At 46.5% G+C, this 13,617-nt stretch overlaps 1 protein-coding gene across 3 annotated transcripts in view; it reads left to right on the forward strand.

Moving 5' to 3' along the window:
- LOC121081583 (myosin-3-like) overlaps window positions 1–2,818 on the forward strand; it is a 36,726-nt gene extending 33,908 nt beyond the window's left edge. For all 3 annotated transcript variants that reach the window (XM_040580753.1, XM_040580761.1, XM_040580768.1), the window contains one exon: window positions 1,630–2,818. In XM_040580753.1, the coding sequence (XP_040436687.1) occupies window positions 1,630–1,653 (24 nt within the window). In that variant the 3' untranslated portion in view covers window positions 1,654–2,818. The remainder of the gene's footprint in view (window positions 1–1,629) is intronic.
- Window positions 2,819–13,617: the final 10,799 nt, after the last annotated feature.

Below are 13,617 nucleotides of genomic sequence, written 5' to 3' on the forward strand. Positions count from 1 at the left end.
GCAAGTCAAGCAGTAGATTTGTGCCTTGCCAGTGGGTCTAGCCATCTTTCAGAAAGGACAGTTCTGGAAGGAAAGGACTTTGAAGGAAGGCTGAGAGGGTTAGGGTTGTTCAGCGCGGAGAAGGCTCCAAGACCTTATTCCAGCCTTTCAATACATAAAGGGAGCTTATAAGAAAGACATTTTACCCGTCCTGTAGTAACAGGACAAGGGGTGATGGTTTTAAACTGAAAGACGGTAGATTTAGATGGAACATAGGGAAGAAATTGTTTACGATGAGGGTGGTGAGGCACTGACACAGGTTTCCCAGTGAAATTGTGGATGCCCCATCCTTAGCAGTGTTTCAGATCAGGTTGGACAGGGCTTTGGGCAGCCTGGTCTAGTGAAATATGTCCCTGCCTATGGCAGGGGGGTTGGACTCGATGATCTTCAAAGATCCCTTCCAGCTCAAACCATTCTGTGATACTATGATTCTATGAATGTGGCTTCTCGGGCTCTGGTGCCAAGCATGAGCCTTTTGGCTAGTTTCATCACATTGGTTTCAGGTTTAAGAAACTGCCTCATAAAGTGAAAGTAGCGAGAGCCAACCTAACTCCAAAAATTTCTTAACCCAACCTTCCTGTGACTCTTAGGCAGAATTAACATTCTGATTGAGAAATACGCAGCAGCACTGTGTCCCTAGCTGAACTTCCCAGGCAGTTGTCTGTCTCCAACCCAAGACTGTTTGGTACAAGATCTAGAGCCTTTTCCTTAGTGTGACCTGAGCAGGTGTAACACCTTTTGACTTCACTAGTCTAGCTCAGTTTATGGTTGGAGATAAAATACCCTCAGTCCACATTTTTGAAAAATTACTAGCGCCTAGAGCATGTATCCAGGAAATGGCGAACCTTGGCTCCAGGCTGCCTTCTGCTTACCCACAGCATCCTCTTACTCATACAGCATTTTAATTCTGGAAGAGACACTGTGGAGAACGTGCTTTCTCCTGAAGGCTCTGACCTGAAACTCAATGGACAATGTTGGTTTTGTCAGAGGCTAGTGTGTGGCTTGCAGTGTGTCACTTCATGCCATGCAGCAGTAAAAGGCTTTGGACTCCTCAGTGCTTGTCAGGGCATCTTGCCAAGACCCCAGGGGAAGCACCTGGAAGGCTGAGTCCAGGTTCCTGAGCAAAGACATGAGACTACCTTATAGAGGGAATACTGAGTATCTAATTGAATTGAAAGCCCAGACAGGGGGGAGATTTCAGATATATCCTATTGGGCACCCCCAGGTAAAGGCAGGTTGAACATACTGACTATGGGCAACTTTCTGCCCAGTGGGTCAATGCATCCTTTTACTCCCTTCCATGCTTTACATTCATTTCTGGAAATGCTGGGATACTTCTAGTCCCAGAGGACAGGGGTGCAGGTTGTTTGAGCAGTGCACTTCAGAAGAGCCAACAGGTTCTCTATTTCAGTCCATCAGTCCGACAGCATGACATTTGGTCATGTGTGGTCTTAAGGGTTACAGACACCGCTACCTTGACCTGGGCTTCACTTGCACGTCCTGGCTGGATAGTGCATTGAGACAGGTGATTTTAGGGATCAAAAGACTCATCTGGACATGTGTGGACTAAACAAAGTCTCTCCATTCCAGGTGGTGTTAGGAAGTGAAAAATGAGCTTCGTCTGGGATAACTGGAACTTAAATAAAGTGCCTTTCCAGCTGTGGATTTGCAGTAGCTAGAGCTACACTGGTAGGAAGTACTCTTCCATTTACTGATGAACAAAAACATTTTCTGTCACTTTGTTCTACCAGTGTCAATAAAGTAGATATCTGCAACTTTAGATGCTCCAAATGTTGGTGCTCAGGAATGAGAGTAATTTTCTTTCTAAGTTAAGCATAGTCAAAACTGTGGGTTCAAGTCTTACTGCTGCTATGATCGTGTTTGAGCAATTTTGTCCTGGCCTTAAAATCTAGGTGTTCTACAGGCTTCCTCCATACCTCCTGCTTGAAAGCAGATATCCAGACCTTGTTAAATGAAGCAGAGGATAAACTACTGTATGAGCAGATGTGGTATGTTAAAAATGCAATGTGAACAAAATTACAGCATTCATGCCTAGCTTCACTGCTCCTGTTGGACGGCGGACCTGTTTCTTCCATTACCACAAAATAATCAGGAGCCTTAGTCACTTAGCTGGCACCACACCAGGTCAACAGTTCCCTCATGTGCAGCACCGCTGAGATCCTACATGCCAGGCACATCTGGCCCACCTGACCTGCGGTCTTACTTCAGTGTGCAGAAAGGGGGGGTAGAGCTGTACTGTAGGTGGGACCCACTGCTGAACACAGCCTTGTCCAAACAAACAGCCCCCTGTTGCAGCCTATTAGTACATCACTTCCTTGCATCAGATAACCTGGAGATTCACATCTCCAGTCCAGGTTGCATGAACTATGAATGGTATCTCAGTTTGAGAGCAAAACCTCGAGAGCTCAGTACTGATGGTACCACCTAGGAACCACTACGTAAACTAAGGTGGTGTGGCATGGCTTCCCACGTTGGCAAAGGCACTGCCATGCCTGCAGAGCACAGCAAAGCCAACTGACAGAGCAGTCTATCACCCTATCACTGCTTGGACTCCAGGAGTTTGAAGGCCTCTGATGTTTCTCTTTTTTCCACATATTACACAATGGTTGAGGTTGGAAAGAATCTCTGGAGGTCATCACGTCCAAAACCCCCTCCACACCCCCATCACTCCACTCTGGCCCCAGTGAAAACACAATGTACACATGCTTTAGAAGTGTCTGATCTTTCATTTATTCTAGTAAAAGCTGATTGCAATGTATTTTCTAGCAGAGATGTTTTACTTGGCACCATCAGTTCTCCCTGCTGCCTGGGCCCTTCTGTTATTCACAAACACAAGCTCAGTTTGTTTGAGCTCTTTAGTCTGCACTCTAGGATGGGTCTCACAGGACCCTACCCATTGCTTCTTCCTTTATGTGGCTGCTAATGAACTTGTGATCACTGACTGGATTGACTGGTACTGCAGGCTGGGCTCCCCAAGTGTGGGAGTAAGTCTCAGAATCATTGGGACAGTGTCTGCATTGCTTCCACGTGTTGTCTGGGTTCTGACCTCACAGCTTCTGGTTGGACATGCTGTTTCATGTAGCTTCGCACAGTAGTTTAGTGTCACAAAGAGGAGTCTCTCAGGGGTTCCTTGCTAAATCTAGGTCTGGTTGTTGCTGCTGGGGTTGTTGTCAGAGTGTACCGCAGAGCATCCCTTTCTAGGTAGTTTAGGCCACCAGTGGCATTTTCTTTTTTTTTTTTTTTCTCTTTTTTTTCTTTCTTTTTTTTTCCAGTTGTAAGATTTAGAGCATATGATATTGGTAGAAGGTATCTCAGTTACTGACAATTTCCTTGGCATCCTTTAATAGCTGGGGCATTACAGGATTGCAGGTGAGATCAAGAAAGTTGGGCATCTCATTTTTATCTCCTGCATTCAGGCATATCTTCTTGTGTCCTGTCTCAAATCCACACTCCAGGACACTGAGGAGTTGCCATGTTCCCGAGTTAGCAAGTCTGTGCAAGCATCACATTTGTGCAGTATCTCTCTGAACCCACTGGGACACTCATGTTTAGTGCTTTGATTATTATTCTCAACCTTCACAACTGCTCATTATGAATGAGTCAAATGCCAAGATGCTGTAAAGCCTGTGGCACTTCCTTACTTGGGTCCTCAAACCAGAGAGCTTGCAGACCAACTCTGTTGTCGTCAGTCAAGTTGCTCACTCTGTCCCAAGACCTGGGAAGCAGATCATCTGGAAACACCAGCACAGGGATTCCGATTTGCTCAAACATTTAACTTTTGCCCTCAGATTCCCAGCCTGAGATAGAACTATTGCCAGGTTGAGCAGGGTTTGGGGTTACCGATTTCTCCTCTCACCTTGTTCTCCAGAGGTCTGTGAACTACTGCTCTAGTTACAAAGGGATTTTCACATTTCTTTAGGAATATTTGATAATGATTGTTATGCAATGGCCCAAGCTTTCCTATCCTATCACTCTGTCCAAAAAATAACCTCATTAAATACTGAGTTGATGAGCTGCAAGATCTTCAGCTTGTCTGAGAAACCTGTAACTTTGATAAACCTTCTCAGACTAGGCATTAGTTTCCTCAAAAACTGTCCCCACAGCATGATCCTTTCAAAAGGGGCCTCTATCCATTGTTCTGGGTCTGAGACTGTGGGGAACTAGAATCAAATGTTAATTTTTCAGAACCTGAGCCTCATACATGGCACCAAGATGTGCGGGCAAAGCCTTTCTCTTTATCGCCAGCCTGATTGTCAGGTGAGCAGCTGAGGAGGGGCTGTTCACATTGCCCATACCCAGCTGTACTAGCTTGTGATAGACACAGGAAGATGCCCAACGAGCATAGAGATGCCTGGAAAAGCCAGATTGCTGGGGATTGTAGGAGGAGTCAGTTTAACTCATTAGGCTGCTGGAAAAATAACTTGCCCATGAATGAACAGTTGTGCTCTGGTCTGCCAGCTGAACCAAGTCTTCATCTGCAGGAGGGCTGGACATGCCTGAGAATGGCTGAGAAGGCTGGGACTGTGCCAAGGAGCCTTCTTCCAAAAGCTAGCCTCAGATCCATACCCTAAGGGTGTGGGGTTGCATTTAGTGGCAGCACTTTGTAAACTACTTAATATACATTCATTCCCCTGGCCACTTGTTCCTGCCTGCTAATGCTACTGTGCATCAGTCTGGCTGAATGTGGAGTCCCAAAGGAGACTGACTTGGCCAGTTGATCCAGCTGGAAAACTTCTCTCTGAGAGAATGGTTTGTTTTACCCCAGAAAGCTTAATGTGCACGTCCAGTTTTCACAAAGCAACAAAAATGAAACAGAAATAAAAAATAAATTGGACTGAAAGAAACCCATACCAGAAAAAGAAAGAGAATGTTAAAGGGACGGGAATAAGATGGGGAGGGGATTTCTGACAGCTAGAAAGAGGGAAAGAGGCCTCTCAAACATCCAAGATGCCAAAGAGCCATGCACAGGTAGAGTGCTTCAGGTGGTAGGAGGTGAATATGCTCTTGGATGCAACAGATTTGTGTTTCACTTGTGCGCAGTTACACATCCCCTGGCATCGCTCTGGCTCTCGAGGATGTGCTTGCAAATAAAGCAGGCAGCCGTGTGCCCGAAGCTCGGGGACAGGTGCACACCCTCAGGCAGGACTTGCCGTAAGCACGTCTGGGCAGCGCTGAGGGGACTGAGGCCTGGCCTTGCGCCCCCGGCAAATGCACAGCTCCCTCCTGGGCTCTGACGTCCCACCAAATCACCCACCAGCCTTCACGAGGGTCATGCCCCGAGGAGGAGACAAGGCCACAGAGAGCTGTGGAGGTGGCCCATGCCAAGAGGATCAGCCCGTCATTTGTCTCCCTTCATCCTCGGTGTCAAAAGCTCAAAATAGCCCCGCTCTTGCAAGGCTCCTGTGCGGGGTCACGCCTGTTGGTGTGGATGATACGCTTCCACTAATAGCACTCGAAGACATTCCTCAGCGGGTAGGTTGCCTTCTATATCTCAGCACGACGTGCTGCCATGTAGGAGCTGGACAACTGGGTTGTGTCCTAAGACGGCAGATACTATTCTTACCGCAGAGGGACTTGCTCCAGCACAGCTCCTTTCCCAGCCGCAATGCTAAAGATCAGAAGCAGGCCTGATTGTGCTCTCCCCGGTAAGAATATAAATCAAAGCGGCCCCTCTGCAGTCGGTGCAATGAGGCTGTGCTAGACCAGCACCCGGGTGCTCGCCATGCCCTCCTGGGACGTGCTGTGCCCCGGGGAACACAGCAGCCGCCCAGGTGCTTCCAGCGGCCATTTGGGTCTCGGCTTGGGGTGGATGGGGGCATTGCTTCCCCTGTAAAGCAGCAAATTAAAGAAATGCTTGTGGACCTGAAAACCCGTTTATTGCTGATCAGGAAGAGGCTGCAGTCCACGAATCCCTTCCCCGGCGAGGAAGGCAGAGGCAGGGCTTGCTCTAAGCTTGCACCAGGACCAGCAATGTTGCAGAAAGCCACATCCCCCCTCTCAGCCAAGTGGAGCAGTAGCAGCTCATGAACTTGTTCAGATTGAATAGAAGGCTGAGGCCCCAGTGCATTAAGTGTGATTGCAATCATCTGAACTCACCTTCAGGTGACTCTTGTTGCAGAAAAAATTAATAAGCTGGTAAGTGGGAGAAGGTGGAAGTAGGAGTAATCACAGTGCTAAGTGCTAAGGTAGGGTTGATGGCTGAGGTTCAGGGGGCACTTTCTTGATCTTTACAGCTGCTTGACTGTAGGCAAGTGGGGGTCAGTCTCTTCTCCCAGAGAACAAGCGACAGGACAAGAGGAAATGGCCACAGGTTGTGCTGGAGAGGTTTAGATTGGACATTAGGAAAAAAACCTCTTCACTGAAAGGGTGGTCAGGTATTGGAAAAGGCTGCCCAGGGAAGTGGTGGAATTGTCATCCCTGGAGGTGTTAAAAAATGCATAGATGTGGTGCTTAGGGACATGGTTTAGTGATGGACTTGGCAGTGCTGGGTTAATGGTTGGACTTGATGACCTTAAAGGTCTTTTCCAACCTGAATGATTCTGTGATCCTATGAAATGGTGCTGAGGCATGTAGGGAGGAGTCTGGGAGGAAGAGCATGAGACATATGTGAGGAAAAGTGGTAAGTAGTATGGTAGTGCAGGATGCGGGGGTGGAAGAAATGACAACTCAGCATCAGGTTTGGGGAGGAAAGGCCAGGAAAAATCTGAGGGGAAACTGCTGGGAAACACTATAATGTTAATCTGTAAATGACAACCTAACTCGTAACCCACCTTGTGAGAGCTTTGTAAAGCTGAATTTTACTTTTTAAGAAATTATTTACTCTATTTATCTGTAAAGTGGCATGTTGTTTCATTGCTACTGCACATGGCACATACATGTCTCATCGCTCAAGCCAATGCACCAAGCTGTGGGGAGCTCGCTGCACTTCAGAGAAGGAAGCGTCCTCGGGCAACATCTCCCAAACCCAGGAGCACTAGCTGTATTGGGAGGAGGGAGTGAGCAGCTGTGTCTTCCCAGGCATTTGAAGACTTGATGGACTACTTGTAGTCCCCAGCTGGAGCCTGGAACGCCCGAGCACAGCCAGAGCTCAGCTGCCCCAGCCGGCTCCCCAGGCAGGGGAGGCAGCCTGGGTTGATGTCCATCGCCAACAGGAGCTCTCTCTGGCAGGGGGTAAGTGGATAGGGATGGTGCAGAGCGGCTCAAGTTTTGAGTTGTTGCTGTGGCCCACTCCACAGGGACCTATCTTGTGCACAAGTTTTTTTGAAAAATCTTCCAAGAGAAAAAAACAACAACCAGCCTTGAAGTGGAGGAGAAGATGGGAGCAGAACCCAAGTATCTTTGAGCAGTGCTAAGCGCTCCTGCCTATCCTGGGAGGAGGTGGTAGATACGTAACAAGGAAAGGAATGGATTAGTGGTTCTGAGCTGGGGAGGGATGCGTGCAGGAGGAGTAGAGGCTGGGGAAAAATATCCCCACTGACAGCCACTGCTATAAAGCTTGCTGGATTATCAGGATCAAAGTGGAACACTGATGTGAGGAAGATGAATTGCTCACTGCTTTATGGAGAATGAGGGTCATTTTGCATTGACACTCTATCTGTGGAGTGCTGCTGCCTGTCACCTGATAAGGGCTTGTGCAAAGGTCTTGAGAAAAACATCAGTCTGTAGTGGCCATAAACGAACATCTCGGAGAGAAAGTTTAAAATAGATGCAGCTGATGGGCTCATATAGAACTGCTGTCCCGTATGGATGGCCAGGGTGCTCCTGAGCACAAATGCAGCGTTCAAGTAAGAGCAGAGCAAATAGCTGAAAACATTCCCCTTCAGAAACTTTTTGTCAGTGAAGTCAAATTCAAGAGTTCATGCTGTTAGTTCCTGTCAGGAGCCCCAGGAGAGGAGGAACCACCTGAGCCTTGCTGTTAGGGTCTCATGGCTGTGGTCTGCCTCCCCCTACCCCCTTGCCAGCAGCAGAGCCCCAGTGGCAGCACGGTACTGGTGGAGAAATGCAGTTCAGCACAGAGGAAGACTTCGGGAGTGCAGCCCGGAGAGGTACAGTCCAAGCTTAACCAACGTGCGAGGCAGACAGCGGTGTGGGGCCATGGGATGGCTCTGCTCTGAGACCTTGCACCCCCCAGGTCACTGGCCACCTGGAGGCATTTCTCAGGGAGCAGCGGGTGCTTTGAGGGACCTGAGGGACTGATTTGGAAGGAAGGCAACATAGGCCTGCGTTGCTCAGCAAAGCAGTGGTGGAGTGAAGTTGGCACTGCATCTTGAGCTGCAGAAGACTTAGCATATGTTTTATCAGGCCACTGTCCTGATTGAGATGTGAAACACCCTGGTTGCTGGCTGTCTGGTGGCACATTGCTCTTGTTGTCTCCTGCTGGAGCTGTTTACACAACTGATTTGCCTTTCAAATCAGGGGGAGCAGGGACTTATAGCCTTCCCTCCGCTTCTCAGATGGATGCAGAGAGAAATTCAGGAAATGTTTAGGCTGACCACCAAGGAAATCTGTCCGCCAACATAAAATAATGAGACTGTTGACAAATTTCCTGTGGATGCAAAAGGAACTTTTCTGTAATGTAAAAAGTTAGTTTGGAAAATGTCACTAGAAAATTCTTCTATGTATCCTGTTGGTAACTTCATTGCGGTGACTCTGGCACTCAGAAAATCCTATGGTAATCCGGTGGGCTGTTTTACCCTTGAAGAGTCTAACGCTTAAAGTGAACAAGTTAATACAAATTCCACACCAGTATATTTCCATTTACAGCACTGAAATCTGCCCAGAAGTGGAATTTGTGCATCTGTCACAGATGAGTGTCAGCCTAAGAACATATCAACTCATTGGTCTCTTTTTTAGGGTACAGTTGTTGCTAGTGCTAATATTATGCACCTAATCCTGATTTTCCTTCCCTCCCCCTTTTGCCACTTGCTCTCTTTTTTCTTTGTCTTACCCAGAGGCATCTTAGCCTGCCCACCCCACTCCCCTGCTCTGTAACAGGAGCCCCTCAGCTGCTTTTGGTGGGTGATAGAAAAGGCATCCTGAATGTCACCTCCTCTTTCGCTGGTGTTTTCTGCGAGTGTGAGGAGTCCGAGTAATAGCACAAGTCTGACACTCAGTGAAGAGCTGCTCACCTCCACGTATAAGTTGGCTAATTTACCTGTCTCTCTGCTGCTCTGTTAGAAGGGCTGTGCTGCTCTTAAGTCTCACCCACTGTTATTTTGCTGAAAGATGTCACCCTTGTAAGGCAGGCTGTCTGATCATCAGTTGTAAAACCTCTTTGTGCAGATGAAATAGAATATCAACTTCTCTGTCCATACAATTACTCTGAACCATACATAGACCAAACCCTATAGGAATTCTGTCTCTGAAAATGACCAGGATTAGGAGATAGGAAGGCCACTAGAATAGTAAATAATAGTTGCCTCCAAACATCAAGTCGGTGCTCATCGGTGGCCACAAAAGGCGAACAGAATATTAGGAATTATTAGGATCAGCTAAGAACAAAACAGAAATCATTCTACCAGGCCCACAAACCGCATGCTGTCTGCAGTTTTGGCCTGTGCAATTAGGAAGTGCACAGAGAAAGACAACAAAATTGATGGGAGCACTGGAGAGACAAGCTGTCCAGACTGTGACCTTTCACTTTGGAAAAGGAACAACCAGGTGGGAAGATGATATGCTTACATAATATTTTAAATAATATGGAAAAAGTTAAATTGGATTTTCACCAAGTATCCAGCGTATACTCATGCACATAATACCAACTGGACCTTTGCTCTAGGCTGATATGGCTGGCTGCTTGTTCTCACATCTATGAGACTATCTGTGCATGACAGGGTTGTTTGTTTTGTTTTTTTTTCTCTGCTCAGGCTTTCTCACAGCTGGGCAAGCCTCACAGATCTTGATTGTTTTCAGCTGGAATATGGATGCACAGCTGCTGTTTCATACCCTCTCAAATGGGCTGAAGGTAAGTTCTGTATGGCAGCTGGAAAAGCATATTATATGGGAGTAAAAGTCTCTGAAGACCTGGGAAAAGGGAAAGAAGGGAGGTTAAAAAAAAAACCCTACTGTTTAAGAAAAGCCTTCTTTAGGCAGCAATTTTCAGAAGCAGGGGATGTATTCACATAATGATCACAGCAAAATGGCTTTGCCTATGCCAGAGTTCTGCAAGATGCAGAGCATCTTCCCAGATGCCCACCATAGGAAGGCACGCTGGAGCAGTGGGTAGTGCTAAACAGCTGTTCCCAGAAGCCACAGCTTTTCCGCACCTATCGCAGCAGCAGCAAGCCTGGAAAGTCAACAATCTTCCTACACTTACCTGTTCAAGCTCAGCTACTTCTACCTCCCTCCACAGGAGCAGGCTGATCCCAATGCTTGGCACTGATATTGCTGTAAGACCCCCTTTCCTCAGGCGCTGTTTATCAGATAACACTAGTAATGGAAGGGAGAAGATAGCTTGAAACAGCATCAGGCTGTCTTTAATTAGGAAGCATCCTAGAGCTATAGCACTTGCCTGAGGGAGTTTTGTTGAACAAAATAAAAGAAAGTGAAACTGGTGTTTGTTCTGAAGATGTTTGTCCTGCAATCAGTTTCTTTTGTACCAGTGACTAGGCAGGGGGTTCGTCTGGAGATTTTGAGGGAATATATACTAATTTCTCTGAAAACAAGTAACAGATGCAGCAGACGGACAAAAATCCTTGAGTTTCACAATACCAGCTCATATTTGGTTGTTATGAGAGGAACCTGACTTTAGAAGGATGTCCAAGCAAAGCTGCTTGTCACCAAGTCTGTCATCTATGTGACACAGTGTTTAGAGACAGTTGCTAACACATCAAGCATAGATGTGTATATAAGCACTGAACAGATATATATAAATCCTATGTTATGGAATATGTACAGTGTTTTAAGAGGGTCTGCAGACCAGTCACTCAGCAAGCTGATTAGGTTGGAGCAGGACAGAATAATCCCCAGTAATTACCTGCGCAGGGATGATTTCATTTCACTTTAGCTCTGATGTGTGCTCAGACACAGCCTCCATGTGGGGGGACAAGTAGGCCACTGAGACGGCCAGAGACTTCTCAGGCTACACATAAAGATAGTAAGAACATGCTTATGCTTCTGTGTCCTGTTATTAGCAATGACACAGAAAATACATTGCTGTTTCCCATGTGTGCCTTCCTTGGTTTTGCTCTAGTCACATGACTTTTTCACCACCTTGCGGTCATTTGTGCTCTAGAAGGCTTCACCACGTGGGCGGGACATGCAGAGAGTGGGTATTTGGGGAGACTGGGATGATGAAAATGTCTCAGGTGTGAGAAAGCCTACATTTTCCTTTGGTCTCGCCCAGTACAGCCATTCAGAGAATCACACAGAATCACAGAATGGTTCAGGTTGGGAGGGACCTATAAAGACCATCTCATCTAGTCCACTCCCACTACAACTAGACATTGTATAATCTCATTTCCTTCAATGTTATGATATGGTCAGAAATAACATGCAGTGGCGATGTTAGCTGCTGTTCACTGTATCATACAGACCTTTTCTGATAAATGTTACCTAGGGACTCAGAATGAAAAAGGTTTGTACCAGGTCCCTAAATTCCTGTAACAGGACTGGGGAAATACTTACCAGCATACAATTACCTCCATGAATGTGTCCAGCCTCTGGTAACAAAAAGATCCTCTTGTATTCTTCCTGCCCTGTTGTTCCTCACTTGGTGGAACTTCTTTCTGATGTGATGTGATGTGCTTTGCTGTCCCAGTGAGCACCACAGTTCTCTGACTGCCTGCATGTCATGCTGTTCTTCAAGGACTGAAAGCTACTGAAGCCTGCTGCTGCTGAGGACGTTTCTAGATGACATACTTGAAGCAGTGTTCTGGAATTGTTTTTCTGGAGGGATGTGCTTTAACAATTTCCATGGAATTAACTGTCTCCAGCAATGCAGTGAGATCCAAGGTTCATGCCCAGTGGTCTGCTCAAGAAAAACTGTTTTTCAGGATTCCAGGAAAAATTTTGTTTCTTAACACAAGACATGAAGCTGCAGATACCTTCTCTGCTTAGCTTTGAGCAATTGTCTATTTTGGATGGATAAAGGGAACCTCTACATTAAAGCCACAAAGATGCTGTTGCAAAGGAACATCTGGAGGTCTTTAGTTCAGTCTCCCACTTCAAATGGATCTGTTGCCAATGTTGGTCAGATCAGTCATGGCTTAGATTAGCCACACTTTTTGGAGAAAGGCTCCACAACCTCAGCTTGATGACCCTGAACGGACGTGAGGGGGAGGTTCCCGCTAGCCAAGTCGGTAGGCACCTTTCCCCTCCTCAGTCTGCTGCCTAGCTAAAAAATATCTTCTCACTCCTTGTCTCTCAGCTAACCATAGGGATCAGGATAAGAAAATACACATCTTAAGGGCTGGCGGAAAGTGAGACCGTTGCCTGAACTCTGTCTCAAGAAGGTTCTATTTTCAGCATGATTGAATCCTTTCTCCTCTGTGGGGAATGTGAGCCTTGCTGGCACTGCATTGCTCTGCAGAACAGCCTGTATCCAGACGTGGCTTTCAGTCTGCCTCTTCTCTTTTATCTGTGCTGTGGTTTGCTTCTGGCCCCAGTGGAGTCCAGCATGAAGAGATGAAAATAGGACTGACAGAAAATTAATGGCTGACAGGGAATGTTGCATTTTTCTTTTTGCATTGAGGCACTTGCACTTCTTACAACAGTTTTCTTCCTGTACAGGTTTCTCCTTGGCTGTGCCTGGATGCAGGAAACAGGGAAGAGTTTTCCCTGATGTAATTTACTGAGATCTACAGAGTTAAACTACAGTGGAATCTGGATCATCTACCTCAGATTAGAGACTGCTTCTTTGTAAGAAGCGTGTAAGAAGCCGCTATGCCAGTGTCATATAAGTGATATCTGGGTGGGATAGATGAGCTTTATAGATTAAAACAAATCCAAAGCAGGTGCTCAGTAGCTTAGAATCCATTTCAGAGATGCTTATGGCAGCTGACCAAACACTTCTTTTTGTGAACTTTATGTCATACACTAGAACACTGAACACTGGGTTATTCTCCCAAACTTTTTTGCACTTTCTCCTGCCTTGTCTTCCAACCTCCACAAACTTAGTCCAATTGTCAGGTGTGTTTTCCCTGTAGACATTCACCGAGAATTTATATACCACCTGAAGCCGTGAAGTGAGGGCCAAGTCCCTGAAGTAGATGGCAAATGGTTTGATCCCTTAGGCCAGCGTATGTATTCTTGCTTCTGTGGACATTATATTGAACCTACAGACATCTTACCATATATATATGCAAAGCGTGGAGTTTACTGGGGGAATGCAGAGGTGCCTGTGCACTTTGCTTGCTTTGCTTTAAGGTCACAAAGGGTTTTGAGCTGGAAATCCACACATGATTTAGTTAACCCAATTATCAATACTGGTAAACATGGTAGTAAGACTTGAAGTCTTTGTGACTCTGCCATTTCTAGGGCCCATTTAACATAAAGTGTTTTCTGTGTTAAGGATAGTGTGCAACTGGGTACCTGTTAGGTGAAACCCAGAGGTCAGTA

The sequence above is a fragment of the Falco naumanni genome, chromosome 1, assembly GCF_017639655.2.
Source record: "Falco naumanni isolate bFalNau1 chromosome 1, bFalNau1.pat, whole genome shotgun sequence".
Lineage (NCBI taxonomy): Eukaryota > Metazoa > Chordata > Aves > Falconiformes > Falconidae > Falco > Falco naumanni.